Source organism: Rhizophagus irregularis, chromosome 19 (genome assembly GCF_026210795.1).
Source record: "Rhizophagus irregularis chromosome 19, complete sequence".
Classification (NCBI taxonomy): domain Eukaryota; kingdom Fungi; phylum Glomeromycota; class Glomeromycetes; order Glomerales; family Glomeraceae; genus Rhizophagus; species Rhizophagus irregularis.
In genome coordinates this window covers 3051448-3076713 of record NC_089447.1, presented here as the reverse complement: position 1 = coordinate 3076713, position 25266 = coordinate 3051448, and the positions used below count along the sequence as shown (strand labels likewise).

Here is a 25266-nt window from a genome sequence, read left to right as displayed (position 1 = left end):
AAACTGATTAAATTGAATCAAAATGTCAAAAAGGAGTCTAATTGTTTTTAAATCATCCGACTATGATTTGAATGAAGATGAAAGAAAATTAAAATATAAGGATTATAATATTATTGTATGTGAAAAATGCAACGATAAATTTAATCGTGGTTGGAAATGTAGAAAATGTTATATTAATGAAACTGAAGAAGAAAAATATCGTATGTTATATGGAATATGTAAAGGATGTTCTCAAGTAAAGAAAATTCCTCGTTGGTGTTCATCTTGTAATTCAAATAGACTTCGACAAGATTTTGATAGGTGGACTAGCGGGAATGATTATGTTGATAAGTTAATAAAAGACAATCAAACTTCAGCTTATAGTAATCATATTTTAGAATGGATCCCATACGAAAAATTTACAGATCTTAAATTTATAGCTAAAGGAGGTAATGCTAAGGTATATTCTGCCACTTGGACAGATGGACAAATCGAAAAGTGGGATTATGAATCTAATATCTGGAAAAGGTCAGAATCATTCGAAATTGCTTTAAAAATATTAAATAATTCAAAGGATTTAAGCGAAGAATTCCTAAATGAGGTATGTTCAAGTGAGAGTATAAATTAACTTTCTTTTTCTTCATATTAATTGATCATTTTTTAAATTTAGTTAAAATTTTTGAAAAAGTTTTTCAATTATTGTTATAAATATATAATAAAATGTTTTGGTATAACGCGAGAACCAGGAACTCTTAATTATGCGTTAGTGTTTGAATTAAAAAAGAGCAGTTTGCGTGATCATCTTGATAATCATTATAGCTCATTGACATTGAAAGACAAATTGGACATTATAGAACACATTTGTTTGGGACTCAACTGTATTCATAGCTATAATATAATTCATAGAGACCTTCACTCGGGAAATATTTTGCATTCGTTCAATAGAATATCAGATGTGTCTATCAGTGATTTTGGACTTTGCAGATCAGCGGGTGAAATAAGAAAATCGGAAGAGATCTTCGGAATAGTGCCATATATTGCGCCTGAGGTATTGCGTGGTAATAAACATACACAGGCATCTGATATATATTCATTAGGTATAATTATTAATGAAATAATTTTTGGAAATCGACCTTTCAATAGTCGGCCGTATGATGAATACCTCGTAATCGATATATGCAAAGGATTACGTCCAAACATTAGAGATAAAACGCCGGAACCTTTGAAGGAAATAATTCAGAAATGTTGGGATGAAAATCCTAAAAACCGACCAAATACTGACAAAATTTATGACATGTTACGAAATTTTATATATACAAAAAATGAAGGAAACAAAGAGCATCCTTATAACTTCAGGAAGTATACAAAACAATATGAAGATAACAAAAATTTATCGTATGATTTAATTAACGAATTAACAATAATAATATCTCCGCCAGAGTTACAGGAAAAAAACCAAAGTCAGTCTCCTAATGCTTCTTCGATTATTATTGTAGAAACAACAAAAACAGGTAAATAATATATCATTATATTGTATTTATTTTCAAGTTAGAATTTATTTAAATTTATAAATTTATAAATAGCATACACTGTTAATTCTGACGGATGCTCAGACTGTGGAATCGTAGATCATTTAAGTGTAATTCAACAGGGATCGGTGCATAGAATTGAATATATAGAAGTTCAGTAAATTATTCATTTTTACATAATCATATTCTAACTTACATTAATTTTTTACTACAGAAAAAAATCCGCAGTTGTAATTATTGAATCAACAAATTAAACAATTAATATGTTTCGATGAAATATCAATTTTTCACAAACAATCGATTCTTCGAATCCTGTGATAGTTAATAATTTTATTGAATAGCCCTATCAATTAATATGACATATTAACTATTGTATTTAATCAAAACTAATTATAGTTCCTTATCAACTTTATTAGTATTTGTGATGAATTAGTAAAGTTTAAATAAAATTACAATTGCAAATAATATAATCTCTGTGTAAAATCATAAAACCTTTGCAGTTCTACAGCATTTCTATTAAAGTTTTATTATGTCTTTGCCGCGAAAAAAACAATAGAGATCCTTTTTTCCTTCTGTAAAATTTATGTTAGAATTTACGTTTATATTTAATTTTACATTTTAAACATTAATATATATAATCTATCACATTATGACGTTCCACGATGTGAACCCGGTTCTAAATATATGGGTAACCCTGCATTTTCTCGGGGTTTGTCCGCATATAGTATTTGATTATTTCTAAAATGAAAATTGGCCTTAATTTTGTGACGCATTTGCAAAATGCCTACGGAAATTAAACATACATATGTTTTTGCACAAATCTTATATTGTTAAGTTGCGCAGTTCACAGATTTAAATATTCGCATCAACCATCCCTTTATAAAACCTTTTTACAATTACATATTTTAAAATTAGAAAAATTTACCGAAACCGCAAATGGTGACTATAGACAAGTCAATAGCTCCCATGCTTTTGTAAATCGTGATACTGTACGTTAACAAATAATTTTTATGTATATATCATTAACAATTTGCCTTGACTTAGAATCATATACACGATCGAATTCTATAAATAGAATTACATAAATAGAAACTACTTTCAATATTCTTTCTATTTATAAATTAGAGTGTTGCGAATCTTAACAGGGGGAAATTAACCGGGTTAGGAATTACGTTAATGAAGCTTGACTAGGAATTATGTAATTCTGCCCACCGGTTAATTTTCCTCCCGGTAGTTATTTTATACCTTTCGGCTTATGCAGGTGCAGCCGTGCAGGTCAATCTTTCGGAAACTTAAAAGGCAATTGGGGAAAGTTCTTATTTGTGCAGATCATTTTAACGTCATATTCTAATTATATAAAACTTTAATCAAGGGATCGTGATTTTTTTTCAAATTTGGTTAAGACTCTTGAAAACACTATTCTAAATTCTTTCCATCATTTTATATTTAAAGGATCAGATTTTCTCGATTTTTTTCTACAAGAAAAATTTTTAAATTTATTATAGATTTCATTACATTCTTTTAACATATCATTCAAATTGAATTATAATATACAAATACTAAAAATGCTTGATAATAAAGATCAAGGCAAAATATTTTTATCATCAGATTATGATTTGGATATAGATGAAAGAAAAGTAAAATATAAAAATTTTAACATTGTTTTATGTGAAATATGTAAAAATAAAATTAATCATAATTGGTATTGTAGAAATTGTTATGATAATGAAAATAATGAAGAAAAATATCGTATGCTTTATGGAAAGTGTAAAAGATGTTTTCAAGCGATGAAAATCCGCAGTTGGTGTTTATCTTGTAATTCAAAACGATTTGAACAAGATTTTAATAAGTGGACTAGTGGGAATGATGAAATAGATAAATTAATAAAAGATAGTCAAACTTCATCTTGTATTTTAGAATGGATTCCATACGATAGATTTACAGACGTTAAATTTCTGACTGAAGGAGGTTTTGCTAATATATCTTCGGCTACTTGGATAGATGGACGAATTGAAAAATGGGATCAGGAATCTAATAACTGGAAGAGATCTGAGCCAATCAAAGTTGCTTTGAAAGTATCAAAAGTTATGAAAGAATCAATGAACCCTAACCCTAGTGAAGACTTTCTAAATGAGGTACTGTATATTGAATAAATATAATAAAATTACATTTTTCGCATTTTTTCCTCACGTTAATGTTTTTTTATTATCATTGATAGTTAAAAACTTTGAAAAAATTTTCTAATTATTATCATACACATGTAATACAATGTTATGGAATAACTAGAGAACCTAATTCTCTTAATTATGCATTAGTACTTAAATTAAAAGATTGTAGTTTGCGTGATTATCTTCATTATTATTATAATATGTTAACATTGAAAGATAAATTAGATATTATAGGACGCATATGTTTGGCACTTGACTGTATTCACAGTCATAATATAATACACAGCGACCTTCACTCAGGAAATATTTTATATTCCTTTAAAAAAAAGTCGGATATATCTATTAGTGATTTTGTATATTGCAAACCAGTAAATGAAATAAACTCAGACAAAATGAGAGTCTATGGAATAATGTCATATATGGCACCTGAGATATTACGTTACGAAAGATATACACAAGCATCCGATGTGTATTCTTTTGGAATAATTATTAATGAAATATTCTCTGGAATCCAACCATTTCATGATCAATCAAATGATTTTACTCTTGCACTTGATATTTGCCACGGAATTCGTCCAAAAATAGGGGATGAAACACCAGAACCTTTGAAAAAGTTAATTCAAAAATGTTGGGATACAATTCCAGAAAATCGGCCAAATACTAATCAAATTTATAGTATGTTACGAGACTTTATGTATACAAAAAGAAATGAAGATTCTTATGATTTCAGAAAGTACACAAACCAATATAAAGAATTACTAAGAGAATCATCATATAACTTAGAAATAGATACATATACCAGTCATAACACACATAACAGTAATTTTCTTAGTGCACCAAGTTGTATCCGCACAAAATCTACAATGTATGAATTATCATCATCAAGTAAGTTTACTATCATTTTTATAAATAGGTTAAACTTTACATTAAAAAAATTAATCATTATCATTATTTTTAAATAAAATATATATTCACAGGATTTACAGGATTTGATGAATGCTCTGATTGCATTATTAGTAATTAATATATTAATTCTTTTTTATATTCTGTATATATAGATTTCTAATTAAAGTTTCTATTGGAACTAATGTATTTAAAAATGTTGCATTGTAATTAATAATCATTAATCATTATTTTATTATAAAGTTAGAATAGATTTATTATTATTATTTTTTTTTTGTAAATAAAACTTTATGAATTTTATTAATTTAAAGTAAAAATTCTGTAAAAATTGGTATTTTTAACATTATTACACTAGCTGATGGGTTTTAACCAAGCAAAAAACCAATTATTCGTATATAAAAGTTAATTTTACTTATTTAATATGTAAAATAATATATAAATGTAATTAAGAATAAATAAATATTTTAGAAGTCTTGCGGAATTTTTTTTTTCAGAAATTCCTATATTAATTAAAGTAATCCAAAAAATAGATTTGGCTAATAAAAAATTAATATCATGTGGAACTAAAACACCGCAGAATACTGGGATGCAATAGCTCTCTAGTATTTTTTGCTCACTTTTGAATTTTATTGTGGAGAACTTATTTGCCTGAAAAATTAATAAGGATTCGCCCATATTTCGGGTTTGCATTTTTATAAATTATCACAATTGAGAAAGACATTTTTTCCGAACATATGAGAGAAAAAAAGATTTTTAACATTTTTCGTGTGGGTATGTAACTGCATCGGAATAATAAAAACTGTTAACCTTAAATTTCTTCGAATTTTCTTAGCGCGTGGGTCAGTAGAACTATAAAAATTGGCTTGAACTTTAACTCATTAAAAAAATTCACCTATAAAATTGATTTTTAACATTGTCTTTTGTGTTTACTTCACGTATATTTTTTATGTTATACAGTAATTCATTGATAACAATTAATCATAATAACAAGTGTAAATTGTTAAATCTTTTAATCCTTAAAAAAATAAATCATCTTTCCCAAAATCACTCTTGCGCACTCCAAGCCTAATAAGTACCTAAGCGGTCTGTTGAGGTTGAGAATTTTGTTAAAATACGCATTGAGGTATTTAGTGCGAATGTTTCCACATACAGTGTGCATTTCAGTCACATTTGCGAAGTAGAATACAGTAAGCGAATTTTCATCTCTGCGATTATTTTGTCGGAGTCCATCGGTCGTAAACGCATTCATTACTGCTTGATTAGCTTGCAATGAGTGTTGATTTATCCAATTTTGGTTTGGAGAAATTATGAGAACGGGATCAAATCATCCACGTTATCAAGTTCTTTCTAATATTTTCATCAGAGGCTTGCGGGAAAACAGCCTCTTGGGTAGAAACGAACATTCTAGAAATAATGTGAAGAGGGTTAATTACAAATGGCTGGATTAAGATGTTATCATACTATTAGAATAAATTATTAGATTATCATTTATCTCACGTGAATCTAATTTGATATTGCAACAAAGCAATGGTGACAAATAGTAGCCTAAGATAACAAGATGTTAATCTTTATTCATTAAATCTTTGATTTGGTTAAGCTCACCCTAAGCTTACTTGAATATATAGTCCAATCAATTCAAGATTGGCCTATTGGTTTGCCGATGACGGTTACTATCATAGGAATATGACATTAATATGACATTGGTGGAAATGAAACAATTTAGAGAGACGATAGATTAAAAAAGTTGAGAGGGTAAGGAGACAGACCAGCCAGCCGAATAAAGTCATTGGGAGGATCACGAAATAGGTGAACCAGGTAAACCACATAATAGGCAATAATACTGTAGCGATACGAATAAATAATTTTTGGGCAGCTTTTTGCAAAAACATAGTTTCGGAGTTATTTTTGAGAATATTATCAGGCTCATAATTATTTGATAGGTATCAAAAATAGTATATCTTTGAAATAATGGAAAAGAAGTTTTAGAAAAGGGTCCAGGGTATTGTACAGTACTTAATAATATAACTTACGAATTATTGTTACCAATGATTTATTCAAGTGTCAAATCATTAAAGGATTTTTAATAATCACAGTGTGAAGCATTATCAACTCCATGATTTGCCTATTCTGAATAGAAAAAATGGTCATCAAAAATAAATTAGAATCATGTGTGTTGTGTTGGTATGAATAGTTTAGGTAAAGTGTGGTCCTTAGGCATTAGCTACATTTAGCAGTGTAATTCTGGTGAGGATATTACCTCGTTTATATATATGCTGACGGTAGCAAGACTAAGTCACGACATTGAGGAAACCAAACAATGAAAATTATTACTGATATGTAGGATGTATGTTCTATTGAAGACATTTCCCTCGTGGATAGAGAGATGGTGCTTTCTTGGAATCGGTAAATAAGAAAAAGGTTATTGATGAGATTAAGCAACGCAATAAGGTAAAGAAACTTTTATGTGAATTGGATGATACTTCTGGCTTGTCATGCGATACAAAAACAATCCTCAGCAGAAAATATCCCAAACAGTTCTCAGGAAAATTCTGATCATAACAATTCTGCTGATAATTCTAGTGATACTGTATTCGGAAGACGTAGAAACCGCTACAAGAAGTTACGATCAGATTGATCTTGGCAATTCTGATACTACTTCTGAATACTTGAATCAGAGAATCAAATAGTAGAGGATTTAGTTCGAGAGCTGACCTGTGTTGTTTCTTCTAAATTCTTCAAATGGCGACAAGACAGGCGTTGTCAAAATTAGTAAGTCTTGTATGCAAGATATGGTTCCGGGCTCTGCGTAAAGATTATCAGAATTATATGATAAAGCAATAAAAACAAGGTCAGAAACAAATTCTACGCTGGTTTTATTATGGCAATATTAAGGATAAAAAGCAAGATCAAAAATATATAAGGAAATGAAACCTTTTCTATCCATGATTACAGGTGTGAATTTGCATAAGAAAACTGAAAGAGCTCGAAAAATCCTTAAGGTTTTTGGTGAGACATACAGTAGATAGGATCAAGTGTTATCTCGGGATTAAAAGAATATAGTATAGAATCTCTCGTGTTTAACAGTTCAGTATCCTGTCCGATGTGTAATAAAGACCATAAAAGCGAAAATGTAAAGTAAGGTATTCGTGGTCAATAGGATTGCGGTGATTACAAACTTACCATCTTGAATGTTGGGAGAATCATTGTAATAAAATTAGTAGTGACTGTGAAAACATTGAGCGAGGCAGGAATTTTCCATGTGAGATCAATGCACAATACGATACCCGGAAAAAATTCTTGCCGAAAAATGCGTGAACATCAGAGATTCACAAATGTCCAGTTTTTTGAATTAATATGTTAATGGTATTGCGGTAAACATTTCTGCCTTCAGATATATTATTTTCCACTTTAAATAAACTAACATTAATGCTTTATGACTTTATGGCGTCCCCACATTCCATCTCATATTCTCATTACTTCCACCAGAACTTTTTTCTGAACCTTTCCAGAAAGCCGAACATTGTTTGGGTTGCAAAGAGGAAATTATCTAATGGTTGATTTGACAATCCGTCAGAAATACTCCCCCAGAACAATTTTCAGCCATCTAACCTTCTCGAATACTTAGTAAATTCGAATCCTAGAGTATCCATTCCTATTGTGAATTTGGTTTTTCAAGATGTTGGAATCCTCCGGTCAAACATGTTTCTTAGACTTCTTGCTATATGAGACGGAAAAGTTACTCGCCTTGCTTTGGAAGTTATTTTTCTTCTCGAAGTATTTATATACGTTTATAATGCACTTGTAATTTAGTTGCCATTGTAAAAACCAAAGCGTGACTTAAGTAAACAAGCAAATTTTTATTAATATTTATACGCAATAAACTACAACTAAGCATTACATAGATTAGATCCACATTTTATAATGTAGCATAGTAATCGTTATTTATAATAAATGATCTTAAATCGAAAGTAAAATCCAGAACATGCAACATGTGACAAGGGACCCCACATTTTCTTATTTTTCTCGCACCTTGGCGGCAAGATAGAACTGATTCTGGAAGAAAGATATAGTTTATTAATAAATTAAGATAAAAAATGAGATAACCCGTGCATACATACATTGTCCTTCGATCTCATCATAAGCTACTTCCCATGCAGCCCGATCAGCCTCGGATTTCTTCATCACTCTTTGTGAATAATCTCCAAGAAATCATAGAGTTCCAGCGAAACAAAGAATTCCGTAGATAAATTCCCCAATGACAATAATGTGATTAAATCCATACTTTTTAATTTGCTGTATACTACAAATATATTTCTTCAGTAGGATTTTTTGTTGATAATCCTCATACCAACAGAATTTGCCACGCGAAGACGGCCATATTCACTTGAAATATATTCGACTAGAATGAGCGGACACTTAATACAAGGAAGCATTGTCACTTTTTCCGCATCGATTAGATTGATTGTCCGGGAATACATAATGACACAGCTTCGTGGAGCTTCTTAAGGGATACTAACTCGGAGCAATTACCCAACATTGAGGGCAATTTTCTTGTTCCTCCGCGGTCAGAATAACGAATCGAAGCTCCGAACATGTGTCCTGTAATGGTAATCCGTTATTATGGCTCTCGTCCATGGTTGTTTAACTTCAAGTTCATTAAGTCACTAGTAACAAATAATCTGTGGGTTATTATAAATCTTGAAGCCACTTATACTGAAAAATAACTGAAATAATAATAATAATAATAATAAATATTAGGTTCGCGTTAATGAGTGCTGCGAAAAACGTGACCGAATTTTCAGATTCGGTCGTTGTACGATAAGTAAAAACCATCAACCGCATTACATCGAAAATAATATACTGTGACACGGTAGGACGAATACTTAAGAGATCATCCCATCTCAGATCTTGCGTAACCTCGTCTCAAACTTCTTTCCGCATTATTTGAAATATGAAAACACATTTTTTACAGAGTGTTCAGATTGGACGCTTTTGAGCTTTTTGAAATTTCGTCAGAAGGAAGGCAGATAAAATGAGGGAGCACAACACATATACTAGGACCCTAGGAATGATTTCAGGAACTGGCACGAAAAACAGCAATCTGTAGCGCTTTCCGCTTTGAAAAATTTTTCAGTTAAGTAAAAGATTGTCATTTCTGTAGAGTAAAGGTGGGCTTGGAGGCATGCAAATATCTCCAAGTTGACTATCATGTCATACCACGTCACAACGTTTGACAATCTGAACAGGATTATATGAAGTTCTAGGTCAAATCGTTGATGAACTATCATGTTCGATGTTGGCCACCTTTCTCGTTAGCACATCACAGTACTTAACAATCTGAACAGACTGTTCTAGGTTAGGTCGCTGACGAACTATCATGTTCGATGTGTTTATGGATACCGGCTGATAGTCATATTATTATTAAAACGATTCTGACGATCACTAACAATATTATTTTTTTCATAAAAAAGGAAATGCAAAATACTAAAGCGATTAAAGACTTCTGGCAAGGTGTGGAGGAGTTAAACAGGCGAAACGAGATCAATAAGAAGAAGGTAAGTGTTATTTCTGCTTTTTTACATAAAAGGAAAAAACAATAATTAGTAATCTATGTATCTTCTTTCTAGACAAAATATCTGATTATTAACTTTAGATTATTTAGTTATATTTAGATTATTTATTCATATTTAGATTATTTAGTTATATTTAAATTATTTAGTCATATTTAGATTATTTAGTCATAAATGGCTTAAATTTACAAAGTTAAATATATAAAGTTAATAAAGCAAAAATATATTATTCTTCTTAATCTTTTAATACATTTAATAATTTGTTAGAAAAATCATAATTGTTAATATACAGTCAGAACTCGATATACCGATATTCGATATACCGATACATTATTAAAAACTTGATATACCGATAAAATTTTACATTCCCACTATATGTGAGGACATATAAATATCGGTATAATTTGATATAACGATATTTTTTAAATTTTTTCTTATGAGTCCCGACATATCATTATATAAAGGTTTGACTGTATGTTTTATTAATTATAATTTATTTAACTTTAATCATATACTGTAAATTTTGATATTGTAATTTACCAAATAAATAAAAAATAGAAAATGCACTTTTTTTATTGTAAGAATATTGGAAAAAAGAACTGTAATATGAAAAGTAAATCAGAAGATTTTTTTTTGCTTATTCATATTAGTATTTATTAATATTAAATACAAAGTGCCATTATTCTAATCTCTTTTTATAGGTTTGAAATTATTCCATCTAATTGAAGTTCTCTTACAAAACCTGGCTAAAAGTAGACAGGTTAAAGAAGAATCAGTTATAATAGGAAAGTAATTAGATATGTAAATAGAGAAATAATTTTATTAATTATAGATATTTTACTTTTACTACCTTAGATTCTGATAATAAATGATCTAATTCATTAAAAAAAACTTATAAAAATTTGATTTACATATTTTAACAGCTAAAAATTCATTATGAGGAATATCATTAAAAGGAATTTCTTCAGAAAGAAATTCATTCATCAATATTCCAAATGAGTAAATATCTGCTGCTTTTGTATATTGATATCCACGTAAAACTTCTTTTCTAATACTACATTTTTTCATTATAATTGAAGAACAAAAATAAATATCTATTGCAAAATCACAAAATCATTTTGTGCATTGCATTTGAGTATTAATGCATTGGCATGAAGTCTGCTAATATATTTACATATGGTATATAGTTCAACTAAAATTGAGAAGTGGAATACACAGGGAGAACCTTTGTTTTTGTTCTACAATCAGCTCTCGATATAACGAATTCTCCGATTTTCATCTATGAGATTATAGCGAAGAATTCAAATAATTTAATTGGCTAATTCGTTATAGTAAGGGATATTTGACGTATTGATAGGTTAAATGCCACGTGCTGGAAAATTTTCGTTATAAAGCAATTCGAGAGTTGACTGTATTTTGTTGTAAAAAAATCAATTGTTCATTAAATCTAATACGTTTACCATTTTCTAACGATTATAATTAAATTATATCCTCGAAATGATATAGTTAAATATATTTAAGATTAAAAACATAAAAATATTTAATAGTTTAATATTCAGCACGAAAGTGCCTTATATTGGGTAAATCAAGTTTGATTGGTTGATCCGGGCTCGATCAAATTTTGATTCCCAATATAACAAGCTACCTTTAGGTAGCGTTAGTTATTCGGCTCGAAGTGATTTATCCGGTGTACCCATCAAACTTTTTAAACTTTTTTAAACTTTACCTAATATACACATGATATTTTTGACCATCATCAATTATGGGAGTTAATCTCTTGACGGATAAAATGTATAAACAATAGGTATTAATTGATCGAAGTGACACAAGGCCTGTTCATTTGCATTTTTCGGTTGGTCTGTATTGCACCAATGGGATTGTTTATTTGTGGTCAGCCTCAAAAACCTAGAAAAATATTGGTCGGTCGCGTAATCAAATGCAAACCTCAACCAACCGAAAAATGCAACCGACCAGGGCTACAGTTAACTTATTATATGATAGTTCAATTTTTTGTGGCACGAATACTAATTAAAAATATTAAGTAATTACTTCAGATAGAAACACGTGAAGATCAAAACTTTCGAATTAATGGGATGATTTCACGGATATTAAATATATCCATAAAATTCTCGTGAAACTATTAGTATGCGTAAATTTCAAATTATTTTTTCCTATTTACGAAATCGAATCGATTTTGCATATGAAAATTCCTTTAATACATCATTCGAGGTTTATAAATTTGTTTGAGATTATCAAAAAATTAAAAATTTATTACCTTTCAAGATTCTGTCAATTTTGATTGGAATAAAAAAAAAAAAAAATTTGCATTTATTTATGTTTAGTTAGCATGAAATTTTAGCATATATTGTTTATGTGAGGAAAAGTTTTTTTTTGGACGAGATTCATTTCTTATTCAGGTTAATTATGTTGTTAATAATGTGATAATATAAAATGCTTACTAACGTAACCACGGATTTTTTTTTTTAGAAATTAGTACGAAATTAAAAAAGAATTTCTTAAACACTGCATTGAAAGAATCTTTTTATAGTAATTCAGTGCAAAAATCTCAATAGCATACGATTTTTCCTGGAAACCGATGAGTTTCAATTTATAAAAAAAAAAGGATTTTATTGGTAAAAAGAAAATATTCAAAATGTTAACACGCGACTCTTACTTAACCTATTTAGTAAATGATTTTTCTGTTTCAAAAACGTGTAGAGATTATTGGAATAATCTTCATTTTGTTATTAAGGAATGTATATCATAAGTTTCATTTTAAAAGGTAGCAATTTTTTGACAGATTCCCTATCATCATCCATTTTTTTTCACGAAATCAAAATATTTAAAACATTTATATCACAAAATTAATGACATGCAAAGATGGTCGCATACGGGTACTTAATGGGTAATTATACAATATGATATTCAAGCAAAGAAGAAATAATTGTTTTAAGTAATATATTTCTTAATTTTTTAGGTAATAAGATCGATTCACTTAGGCTTTTTGTACCTCATAAACTTAATAAAATTCAACTTACGCCTTCAAGATCAAGATTCATAGTTATCGGAACAAAAGATTCAATCTTTAATTGGATGGAATATTATGAAACACTTGTTTGTGAATTCTCATCATTACAGCTTAATCGTACAACGATCGCGGAGGGTCTTTATCCAATACTTAGGTTTGAATTACATGATGACGAAGGGCAAGATAATAATCATTATTGTAGCGTTATTAGAAAATTATTCTTGAATGGAACAAGGAAGTATCAAGGTTCATCTAAGATGAGGTTGGAGATAAGTATTAACAATAATAACACGCATACTTCAGAACATGCGGAACAACTTCATTGCAAAAATTCAACTCCAGTAATGGAAGTTAATTGTAAAAGTGGAACAAGATTACTGCATATTTTAAATAAGTGGTACGATTATAGAATTTTAGATAATAATAAAAAATTAGATTTTGAACGAATGAGAAAAAATTGTGATTACGAATTACGATAATACCAATTTAATAATATGTTTTGAAAAAATCTTTAGGTTTATATTTATATGTTATTGATTTTCCTTAAAAAAATATTTAATAAGTTGTAATAAGATTTAACAATTTCGATAGATAAAAAATTTTTTAAAATTGTAGTTTTTATTTCGATAGGATTAGTAATTAATATTTTACCAGAGCGTCCTTTGTATATGAATATGAAATTACTCGTTCAGAGTTTAAGCATTTTTATTTATATAATAAATAAGTTCATTATGTTCATTATACGAAATGATGTTTTTTTATTTTCATTTAGCGCAGAAATCTCCTAACACAATTATTAATCTTATGTTTTAATATAGTTACTTTTTAATGATCACACCGAAAAAACAGGTCTTGTCTTTCGGTAGGTTGAAATCCTCTTTATTAGCAAACACTTCGGCGATAAAATCAAGGCAAAAAGAGTATTAAACATATGCGATCTTCATTTTATAAAAGTGCAGAGAAATTTGGATGTTTAGTTTTTAGTTATTTTTATCATTTTTCTATCACTAACATTTAGGAGTATAGATTTATTTTTGTAGGTTAAGGATTCTACGGTTTCTTTTCGATTTATGATTTGTTTTTTTTCTTTTCTCTTTGTTCTTTTCGGTTCCGTTTTCCCCTTTCCCCTTTACTTTCACCTTTTTCGTAATCTTGAGCTTACTGCTGTATGCGTCTCGTTCGTTATACGGTGAGCTATTCTTTAAGGGCAAGATTTAGCTTTCGAGTGGGTATTATGTAGAGTCCTTAATCTGTAATTTTTCTACATTAATTTTCAATAAGTCACAAACGCATTTTTTTTTTTAAAAAAAAAAGAAAAAATCTTTTTTATTATATTTATAACTTATTTCTTTCGATTCAATTCTTTCTGCATTTCGAAATTTAAACGTGTCCATTTGACACTTGACGGCCAGAAAGACCAGAAGAAATGGTTATAAATAATTTGTATTTCAGATAATCCTTTTATTTTCATATTTTATAAATCTACAAAATCAACAAAGATATTACTTCGGAATTTTAGTTGGAAATCGCCTCATTGATGTAAGATGAATGATATTTCTATTTTTCTTTCTGTTCGATAGTAGTATTGTTAACAATCAAAACCGTTAACTAAATCAAAAGTTGCGCCTTAATCTGATTTGCCGATCATGTTGCGGATTTTTCACGAGTTAATAATTTATTATAACAAAGAAATTAAATTTTATTTATTGTATATTTACTTCCTTCTTGTTAAAATTCATTGTTTCATTTGTCAGATTAATCGGAAATTTTTGGTATAGAAACCCTATACTTGTGTATCCTTAAACCAGCCGTTGAAGTCCGTCGCTTTATGTTCATCATGATTTGTCGAATTAATCGGAAAGTTTTGGTATAAAAACCTTATACTTGTGTATCCTTATTATAAACTAGGCGAATAGAAACCAGTCCGTCGCTTTATGTTCATTATGCAATTTTTGTAAATAATAATTGAGTAAATCACGTGTAACGGAATAAATGAAGTGGGTTGCATTAAATGGTAGTTTAATTAGTTTAATTGGAGAAATTTATATGGTCTATTGTAAACCGTCCATCGCTTTTGCTCCGAAAAACTATGCAGAAGAAAGATAAACTCGAAAAAAAGAAAGGTTAAATGGAAGGCTAAATAGTAATGAGTCACTACAAGTACAATTATGATATAACTATATTATTAAAAAACGGTACTTATTGTCTCAAATTTGCAGTCTCATTAATTATTCCAGATAAGGTAAATACACAATAAGGATTATTGGATTTTACTACGCCATTTCACCTTTTCTTCCATATTTTCATTTACTTATATATAACGGCGCTAGCCAACTTCGTTTTGTACTACAGTTACATGTTAGCATCACTTAAAAAAAAATATAAAGCTCGTCTCGAGACAATACTCTGACTTGTATTAAAGTATCAAATTTTTTCAGGCAAAAAATATTTATATTTATACATTTGTATAGAAAAAACAAATTAAATTTATAAAATTATAAGTTTATTTCAGGAAATTATGACAATAAGATATAAAGCAAATAATAACAAAATCATTTTTGAGACATCGGATTATGATCTGGATAAAGATGAGAGAAGAGTAAAATATGAGAAATATGGCATTATTATATGCGAAAAATGTAAAGAAAAATTTAATCGTGATTGGCATTGTAGAAAATGTTTTAATAATGAAACTGATGAAGAAAAAAATCGTATGCTTCATGGAAGATGTAATGGTTGTTCTCAAGTAATGAAAATTCATTTTTGGTGTCCATCTTGTAATTCAAAACGATTTCAAAGAGATTTTATTAATTGGACCAGTGGAAATGATGATATTGATAATTTAATAAAAGATATTCAAACATCAGCCTATAGTAAACATATTTTAGAATGGATTCCATATAACAAATTTATTGATGTTCATATGATAGATTCGGGAGGTTTTGCTAAAGTATATTCGGCCATTTGGAGAGGTGGGCGAATTGAAAAATGGGATCAAGAATTTAATAATTGGAAAAGGTCCGGTTCTTTTCAAGTTGCTTTAAAAGTATTAAATGATTCAAATAATCTAAGCGAAGATTTCCTAAATGAGGTTTGTTAAAATTTAATTTTAAGTAAAATTATATTTTTATACCACCTTTTTTTTTTAATATATATTTTTTTTATTTCGTAGTTGAAATTTTTAAAAAAATTTCCTACTTCATATTATAGTACTTATGTAGTAGAATGTTTTGGAATTACACAAGAACCTAGTACTCTTAATTATGCATTAGTACTTAAATTAAAAGAAGGTAGTTTGCGCTCTTATCTTGATAAAAAATATAAAGTATTGACACTTAAAGACAAATTAGATATTATATCAAAAATTTGCATGGGGCTTGATTGTGTTCATAATCATAATATAATTCATAGGGACCTTCACTTAGGGAATATTTTGTATACCGACACTGATAAAAAAAAGCTTAATATATCTATTAGTGATTTTGGATTTTGCAAACCAGCATTTGAAACTTCAAACTTAAAAGAAAAGAACAAACTTTTTGGAGTAATGCCGTATATGGCACCCGAAGTTTGGAATGGAAAAGGATATACAAAAAAATCTGACATTTATTCTTTTGGTATTATTATTAATGAAATAATTTCTGGTTGTAGACCATATCATAATATACCACATGATTATCGTCTTGCGATTGAGATTTGTCGTGGATTACGTCCGGAAATTAGATCGGAAATACCAGAAGCTTTGAAAATTTTAATCAATAAATGTTTGGATGCAATTCCGGAAAATAGGCCAAATACTTATCAAATTTATACCATGTTACAAGATTTTATGTATACAAAAAATGATCGAGGTTCTTATAATTTCAAGAAACATACCGAGCAATATGAGGAACTTAAAGAATCATCACATATCGCAACTATAATAATAACGAAAGATTCACCATCAGGAACACGAGAAGATGTTCCTCAAATAAAATATAAGAGTAAACTCCTCGATTTTGATTTTCCAAAATTACCAGCATCTATAAATTCGGATTCATTTATTATAAAATCAGGTAAATTTTGTTATTGTTTTTTTTTGAAAAAAAAAAAGTTTCATTGTTAAAATTGCCCTTTTACTTTTATTATTATCATCATATATAGATGTAGATTCAAATTTTTTAACCGTTCCCAAAGGTCATTCTACGTGTTCAGATTGTATTATTGAAAATATTAATATTATGTATTAAATATATACTTACAATTTTATTTGCATTTGATTAAATATTTACTTCATAAAATTATCTTTATATCTTTTTTTCTTTTATAGTAAAGTTAAAATCTATTCTATTAAAAAATAGAGTTGTATATAATAATGCATTAATTTAAGTTGTAAAAATAAAATAATGTATTTAAATATATTTGGATTGAAAGATATATGTGTCAAAGGATTTTAATTATTAAACTTTTTTAAAATAATTATTTCCTAAATTTAAATGTATTAGTATAAACCTTTTATGAAATATATAGCTTTAATAGCAAATCAGGTATAGGTTATTTAATCAATAATATATTAATCTAAATTCAGGTCAAAATTATAAAATTTGTCAATTCTAAATAAAATTAAAGTAAATTATATAATAAACAAAAAAACTTTTTTCTTTTGGTTATTCAACATGCTTTTAAAAGATTGCTTCATATGCAACAAACAAATTACAAAAATATACAAATTGAATAATAACAACAGGAAGAGACATAGTATACAAAAAATTAAAAAAATAGTAAATTATATTTAGGTAAAAAAAAATAAATTACTTATAAAAAAAAAAATAAAAGAAAAGAATTAGTAAATGAAAATTAATAAAATAATGCTAATATTCCTTTAACTACAAATATTCCACTTTAAGAAAATGATTAAATTGCTCTGCTCAAATAATTCCTTCTAGTTTTTTAATAATTTAATAACTTAATTTTATAAATAATTATTATATAAAGATTTTTTTAAAAAAAAATATATAATCAATAATTTTAAAAAAAAGTAAATTTAATGTAATAAAAAAAAAAGCTTATTTGTTATATTTTTGTTAAAAACTAATATATTTAATATTAATTATATTACTATTTTACATATCGGCAGATTTGTTCACTTTTGCATAATGCTAAATTTTGAATGATTTTCATAATATCCGTCACCTAAAACCGGTTTGTAATGTCATGAAATTACCTGATTGAATATCACTTGACTAAATAATAAGTCAAGTGAAAATCTACATTTGCAAAACTTAAATTATTTAACGTAAAATAGACACAAAAAAACCCATTTCATTAACAAAAAACCCATTTTTCACCTGCATAGTATTTTTAATATGTATTATTAAAAAGTAAGTATGTTTTAATAAAACAAAAAGTAAAATAAAATTTATATAGACACAATAGCTATAAATATTTATAAAAGTATTCTAAGACTCATTTAATATTTAAAAAATTTTTTTTTTTTATAATAACTTTCATAAAATTGTCCATTTTTTGCATTTTTTAAAACATATTATTAATTCTTATTTAGGCTGCTCCAAGCCAATTCTTTGTTTAACATAATATAGAGGTCCTAATCTAGGGGGAGGACGAACAAAAAATAATACATAAAATAAAATACATGGCCAGAATTACCAAAATTTTGACCAAAAAAGTGAGCAAAAATTTTGGATGATAATTCTGGCTAAAACTCACAGGTCGAACGATGTCAAATCAGGTATCAATCGGATATCAAAACTCAGGCTGGTAAACGCCTGATTGATATCTAATTCTTCCATATTTGAAGCCAAAATGATCTTCCGATTAGTGTCAGTTTTTGGCAGAAATCAGTATAAATTCGGGTATCAGTCGGGATGCAATTTTGAGATTAAATCATATATAAATAAGATATCTACCGGATTTAATAAGAATGACTTGTTAGAAGCCGATATATGTAAATTTTCCTATATCAATTGATGTATTTTAATTAAATATGTAATAATAAGATGAATTATTAAAATCCGATGCATATTTATTTTTTACAATATGTAATAATTTGGAAATCCCGATTTATTTATTATATTCATTATTATATAGCAAATACATTAAATACATTAATAATTTATTATATGAATACAAGAAATTTGATAACTATTGATTAGTATACGCAAGAGAAAAAAATATTTTTTTTTTTAATTGTTAATTGTATCATTATTATCGATTGAATTATTTCCAATATAAGAGGATCTAACCTGAATAAATTTGTCCACTTCCTTTTTCAATGATCTGCTATATCCTGACACTAACCATTTGAGGGCATTTAAAGGTGCCGTTCCTTCATTTGGCACGTAAGAATGACTACAAGTTCGATTTCAGTGACGTGGCGCTTTTGATGATTCGTTGAATATCTTATCAACATACTCGTACAAAAATCTACGATACTAAAAAAAAGAGAATAAAATTAGCATAATTATGTTAGTGATACATCTTAAATTAAAATCTGCTTACAGTATCCAAACGCCATTTTAAATCTTTTGTAACAATTATTCTATCTCCAGGATGACTGGATTGATCTGTTTCACTATTCTCCAGAGAGTGATATCGATTATCTATATTGAAAGGACGAAGTTCATGTTTAGAAAACTTTTCCATCAATGGATCCTTTGTCTCTTGTAATTTCTCGATCATTTTAGCTCTCTGTTTTCTTTTCTATTAGTGAAATAATAATTATCTAGTAGTAATTTATGAACAATTTTAAGCTGAATTATTACTTACTTCACTTCAGCGATTATTTCTATGTTTTGTCGATTATGTTCATTTTGTTTTGACGTGGATTTCTTTTTCATCAAGTAATCTTCACGCTGATGCCAATGTAATTTATGTAAGATTTACCTTCTATAATCGGAAAGGTATCTTGATCTAAAGCATTCATAACAGTCAGAATAATCACGCTGTTGACCAGATCATGTTGCTGTTCATATATTCTGTTTAATTCCAATTGCTTATCTGGCGGCACCATTTTCATTATCCAGATTATTTATCTCTAAAAAAAATAACATCAATTTTATTAATAAATACTGTTTATAAAATAGAGAGCAAATGAAACATTATATACTCTTAAAGCATCATATAAATCCTTTGGCATATCGGTTGAATATAAATATTTGGGTATCCTTTTTTCTTGGCTGGAGTCTTCGGAGCTGCTTTCAGTAGATTTTTCGGAACTACTTCTAATCGATATTATTGTAGCAGAATGTCTTTCTCTCCTATTATCAATATTTCTGAGAGGTCTAGATGGTGTATTAGAATGCAAATATCTTGACCTTTTTCTATAATCATTATTCCTATAAGCCTTAGATGGTGTAATTGCTTCGCCATCTACAGAATTACTTAATCTATAGTACCTTGTCGAAGTTGGTTGATTTTGTTCTGAAGTATCGTGATCAGAAGACTCATTGTCTGATCTTTCATTCCCGTTTTCTGGTACTGAAGGTGTTAATGCACGCCCTTTCAGTTCAGGTTCACTATTTTTCTCTGTCTCAATACTTTTTATATACTCTTCTAAGCGTTTTATTTGTTCTCTTAACACACCTATTTTTTTTTTAAAAAAAAATTTACGGTAAAATAGAACAATTATATAATCATGCATTGATCAACGCATGCATTATAATCAATAAATCGAAAATTTGCTTTCGTCATCTTCTAGTCATTTTTCTATCAGCTATTTAGACGAAAATGATTCCAGCCTTTTGTAGTTGAGTTTTTCTACCAGATGTTCTTCGAACGATGATGATGATTTATCTGACTCTAAATCCTCCGAATCGTAAGATGGAGATCGATAACGATATCTTTTCCTTTTACTAAAATCGGTAATATGAAGTATAAACTGCTGAACAATTTTATCAATTAAACATAACGCAAAATTCAATACTTACTTGATATACTTATCAGTGCGATTATATTTTTTGTGTTTTTTAGTCTCATATTTCTTAGAAGAATGTGGCCTGTCTCTATTTATTTGGTCTTCATATCACCTTGAACGACTCCTATACCGTTCGTGACCTAAGTGTTTATTTTTCCTCTTAGACTTAGTCATAATATATTTTGATATCAAAAAAAAATGTGGGTGTATTGAATTGGGTGTAAAGAGAATTTTGAAAGAAAATTTAAATGGATCCTTTTATGTTATTTCGAATGGATCTGATTTATAGTTAATTTATAGTTTAATCACTGTTAAATATAGACGCGACAACGCGTGCTTATTAAATGTTCGCAGTGCCAAAATAAACTATATACTCTATAATAAATTATATACTATATGATAAACTATATACCATTGTATAAACTATATTGTTAATTAATTGGTGATCCGCGAGTCAAGTAGTGAAAACGATAATAAAATTTGACGGAAATTTATTAATTAAAAGCCGCATTTCTGAATGTGGGGTTGTTCATGAATTTCTCTAGCCAAATGTTTAAATAACGCCATTTTTCTTTAATGAAATAGTTTTCCACAGTTTTCCCACCAATCTCATGCAAAAAAAATCATAATGTAACATTGGAAAAAAGTCCAATTTCTAAGAGATCTGAGATTCGAAAGACAAAAACTAGTTTTATCATACCATATCACTTGTATAATGAGTGTGAAAAAGTCTTGAATTTGTCGAGTTAGAAGTTATTACAGCATAGTTTACTAATAAAATAAATCAAAAATAAAGCAATATGTATGAAAGTTTAGTGAAATATAAAAAAATTTCCATAATTTGTACTTTTAAAACCTTAGTTTACCTAATAACATAGTAAATGCCGCGTGCTTCCAAGGTAAACTTCGTCAAAAAAAAGTTTTACACTTTGTAGCTTTGAAAAATAAAAGTGTGACATTTATTTTATTGTTTGTGTTATTTTTAGTAAACTATGCTTATAGTTTTTGTTACATCAGAAATCATTAAAGTCGGCGTATTATGACAAATTAGTATATGATTTGCGTCAAATTTTATATGTAATTTCTCTAGTTGACTCGCGGATCGTCAATTAAACTAATTAAAATATTTATGCAATATTATACTAACTATCGCAAAAATGCCAAAACAAACAAGAAAGCAATCGATTAAAGGCAAATCAGCGATATCGGTACCTGTTAATTCAACAAAACTTAGGCCTATGGTCCAATGTTATTGTAAAAAATGTAACGGTGATCTGGTGGAGACAAGAACGAGAAATGTGCATGAAGCTGAAGAATATCGACTACAAGAAAGCATTGAACGATTAAAACGAGATAGAGAAAAGAAAAAAAATAAATACAAAATTCATAATCTTAGATCAAGTAAATCAATCTCTGAGTCAGTAGAAAGACAACCAGTAGATATTAGTTCACCTCCTCAATCTCATAATATCCTGACTATTGAAATGATCATTTGATATCTGATGATGAAGATCTAGAACCTGTTGTTGTAAAAAAGAAAAAAAAAAGAAATGACCAGTTCGTCAAACTTTATAATCATCCTGACATTGAAGAAGAAACCAATTGATCGGCTAATTTATCTAGTGATGAAGAAGATATTAGAAATTTGGGGGATGGTAATGGTGATGATAGAAACTACCAATTTGAAACTGATCCATTTGTTAACGAGAAAGAAGTTCTGGGTGATGATCCTGAAATTGATGATTCAGATTTCAAAAATACTAAACTTAAATTTAATGATTCATGGATCTTGTTTTGGATCTTCAAGTATCAGGAAAGATTTAAGTTACCTGATGTTGCGATCAACTCTTTGATTGGTTTCTTTAATCTTGTCTTAAAAGATGTCGATTTACAAAGATTTGATAAATTCCCTCCAACAGCACATATAGCACGAAAATTTTTAGAAATTAAGAAAAAACCCAAAATATATGCAGTATGTCTCAAATGCAACAAGTTATATAATATTGCAAATATTACTCCAAGTGATCAAAGTAATAGTGAATTTAATGGATTCAGATGCGACCACGTTGAGTTTCTAAACTATACTTTGAGAAATCAACGTGAACCTTGTGAAACAGAATTGTTAAAAAGAGTACCAGTAGTAAATGGATATATTTGGAAGCCAAAAATGATATATCCATTACCGTGTTTAAAGACTCAATTATCAATTATGTACCAACGTCCGGGTTTTGATGAACTACTAAAAAAATGGACTAATCAGGACGTGACTGGGCTGATGTCTGATATCTATGACGGCGAAATTTGGAAAAATTTCCCATCACAATTAGATGCTCCAGAATCTAAATTTTTTACGGCTGGAACTGCAGATTCCCATCTTGGAATCATGATAAATTTGGATTGGTTCCAGCCATTTGAATCATCAATCTATAGTTGCAGGATGATCTATGGTGTAATTTGTAATCTTCCCTGTGACATAAGATTTAAGAAAGAAAATATGCTTATTCTGGGATTACTACCAGAGCCCCATGAAGTCAAATTACACTGAATTAACAATTATCTACAGCCAATTGTTAATGAATTATTGGAATTGTGAGATGGAGTTGATTTGCCAGAAACAGAGATAAATTCAGCAGGAAAGAGAATTCGATTGGCTGTAATTTGTTGTAGCAATGACATTCTGGCTGAAAGAAAGTTATGTGGCCATATATCAGTATTAGCTGGTTGTCACAGATGTTACAAGCGTGCAAGTAGTAAAAATGGAGAAAGGGCAAATTTTGGAGGATTTGAAGATATGCCCAATTGGTTTAAAATGCGAGATCCAGAAGAGCATCGGCATAATGCCATCCTCTGGAAATATAAACTAACCAAAGAAGATAGGAAACAGCACGTCAGGGCTACCTATGTAAGGTGATCTGAAATGTTTAGATTACCCTATCATAATCTGATCAGGCATCTGATCGTAGATTCGATGCACTGCTTATTTCTGGGAATTGTCCACTGGATCGTTAAAAAAATATGGATTGACGGTGGGAAACTTACTAAATCTCACCTAAAAATAATGGAATCTCGTGCAAAACAAATTAAAATCCCAGCTGATTTAGGAAGAATTCCTTCTAAAATATCAACTGGAGAGGGATTCTCTGGATTTACAGCCGATCAATGAAGGTCATTTATATGAATTTACGCGACTCCATTGATGTGGGATTTGTTAGATGATCCTGATCAGAAGATTTTGGCTAATTTTGTTAGGGCAGGTTACTTGCTAGTATCACGTATTATTGACGAAAGCAAATTAACTGAAGCACATAACTGATTATTAAAGGTTGCTCAGTTAATCGAAAACATTTATGGACCAGAAATGATTACACCAAATATTCATCTGTCTCTTCACATTTCAGAATGCTGTCGAGACTATGGTCCTTTATATTCATTTTGGTATTATTCATTTGAACGAATGAATGGACTATTAGGTAAATAATTAAGAACTGGTGACTGGGTCATATTGATTAAATATATACTAATTTCATTTTATTATTAAGGATCATTTCTAAATTCTCACCGCCAAATTGAACCAGAATTATTGAGGATTATTATGCAAAATTGGCGGTTGGATGACCTAATATCCAATCAATTAAATAATTCAAAATTAGTTGAAGAATTAAAATTGGTAAAATCCTGGCCAACAGGACCCCAGATATCTAATATAAAGGTCATAATGGACTTTTGGCCAAAAACACTCCTTTTTGCTGAAACTCAAAAAATCGTTTTTTGTAAATATCTCAGCATCCAGTAATTCAATTTTAATGAACTTTTTTTATTTTGTAGCCCTCATTTAGCTCTACAATTTAAAAAAATGTTCATCAAAATTGGACCACTGGATGCCGAGATATTTACAAAAAACGATTTTTTGAGCACCTGAAAAATGGGCCAATCTGCCGAAAGTGTGACTTATGACCTGTTTTGGAGATATCCGGGGTCCTCAGCCAACAACAGGAAGTTTATCAGCATATGATAATTTTAAATGGGATGAATTGTACTGATTTAGATTAATTTATAGCCTTGAAGTTGAAGATACAATAACTGGTAGTGAACAGTTTCCCAGAGAGATGATGACACCAAGAAAACAAGATGTGATTCTGCCAAATGATATATATAAACTTTTGGTAGATTATTACAA

General features: G+C 28.8%; 8 protein-coding genes across 8 annotated transcripts; 6 read left to right on the top strand and 2 right to left on the bottom strand.

Moving 5' to 3' along the window:
* Nucleotides 1-22: 22 nt before the first annotated feature.
* OCT59_011230 (uncharacterized protein) lies at nt 23-1669 on the top strand (the record flags this gene model as incomplete). Its single annotated transcript, XM_066136364.1, has 4 exons — nt 23-580; nt 650-857; nt 1077-1490; nt 1563-1669. The coding sequence occupies 4 exons, from the start codon at nt 23-25 to the stop codon at nt 1667-1669; spliced, it is 1287 nt and encodes a 428-aa protein (XP_066000991.1).
* Nucleotides 1670-3073: 1404 nt separating this feature from the next.
* OCT59_011229 (uncharacterized protein) lies at nt 3074-3661 on the top strand (the record flags this gene model as incomplete). Its single annotated transcript, XM_025324658.2, has 1 exon — nt 3074-3661. One exon carries the CDS (start codon nt 3074-3076, stop codon nt 3659-3661), a length of 588 nt encoding a protein of 195 aa, XP_025185118.2.
* A 5510-nt stretch (nt 3662-9171) lies between these two features.
* On the top strand, nt 9172-10251 carry OCT59_011228 (uncharacterized protein; the record flags this gene model as incomplete). Its single annotated transcript, XM_066136363.1, has 4 exons — nt 9172-9186; nt 9638-9712; nt 10051-10134; nt 10207-10251. The coding sequence occupies 4 exons, from the start codon at nt 9172-9174 to the stop codon at nt 10249-10251; spliced, it is 219 nt and encodes a 72-aa protein (XP_066000990.1).
* A 582-nt stretch (nt 10252-10833) lies between these two features.
* On the bottom strand, nt 10834-11217 carry OCT59_011227 (uncharacterized protein; the record flags this gene model as incomplete). Its single annotated transcript, XM_025324657.1, has 2 exons — nt 10834-10895; nt 11061-11217. 2 exons carry the CDS (start codon nt 11215-11217, stop codon nt 10834-10836), a joined length of 219 nt encoding a protein of 72 aa, XP_025185117.1.
* A 1812-nt stretch (nt 11218-13029) lies between these two features.
* Nucleotides 13030-13656, top strand: OCT59_011226 (uncharacterized protein; the record flags this gene model as incomplete). Its single annotated transcript, XM_025330089.2, has 2 exons — nt 13030-13054; nt 13127-13656. 2 exons carry the CDS (start codon nt 13030-13032, stop codon nt 13654-13656), a joined length of 555 nt encoding a protein of 184 aa, XP_025185116.1.
* Nucleotides 13657-15595: 1939 nt separating this feature from the next.
* On the top strand, nt 15596-17586 carry OCT59_011225 (uncharacterized protein). Its single transcript, XM_025314485.2, has 3 exons — nt 15596-16268; nt 16350-17232; nt 17321-17586. The coding sequence occupies exons 1-3, from the start codon at nt 15696-15698 to the stop codon at nt 17404-17406; spliced, it is 1542 nt and encodes a 513-aa protein (XP_025185114.2). The 5' UTR covers nt 15596-15695; the 3' UTR covers nt 17407-17586.
* Nucleotides 17587-19539: 1953 nt separating this feature from the next.
* Nucleotides 19540-21151, bottom strand: OCT59_011224 (uncharacterized protein; the record flags this gene model as incomplete). Its single annotated transcript, XM_025324656.2, has 5 exons — nt 19540-19608; nt 19676-19871; nt 19943-20028; nt 20283-20758; nt 21103-21151. 5 exons carry the CDS (start codon nt 21149-21151, stop codon nt 19540-19542), a joined length of 876 nt encoding a protein of 291 aa, XP_025185113.2.
* A 1095-nt stretch (nt 21152-22246) lies between these two features.
* Nucleotides 22247-23159, top strand: OCT59_011223 (uncharacterized protein; the record flags this gene model as incomplete). The annotated part of the gene is made up of 3 exons (XM_025310190.2): nt 22247-22506; nt 22713-23061; nt 23145-23159. The coding sequence occupies 3 exons, from the start codon at nt 22247-22249 to the stop codon at nt 23157-23159; spliced, it is 624 nt and encodes a 207-aa protein (XP_025185112.2).
* Nucleotides 23160-25266: the final 2107 nt, after the last annotated feature.

Coding starts and splice junctions, on each gene's coding strand:
- OCT59_011225 (XM_025314485.2), top strand. CDS start 15,696: ATGACAATAAGATATAAAGCAAATAATAACAAAATCATTTTTGAGACA. Junction 16,269..16,349: donor GCGAAGATTTCCTAAATGAG/GTTTGTTAAAAT, acceptor TTTATTTCGTAG/TTGAAATTTTTAAAAAAATT. Junction 17,233..17,320: donor TTCATTTATTATAAAATCAG/GTAAATTTTGTT, acceptor CATCATATATAG/ATGTAGATTCAAATTTTTTA.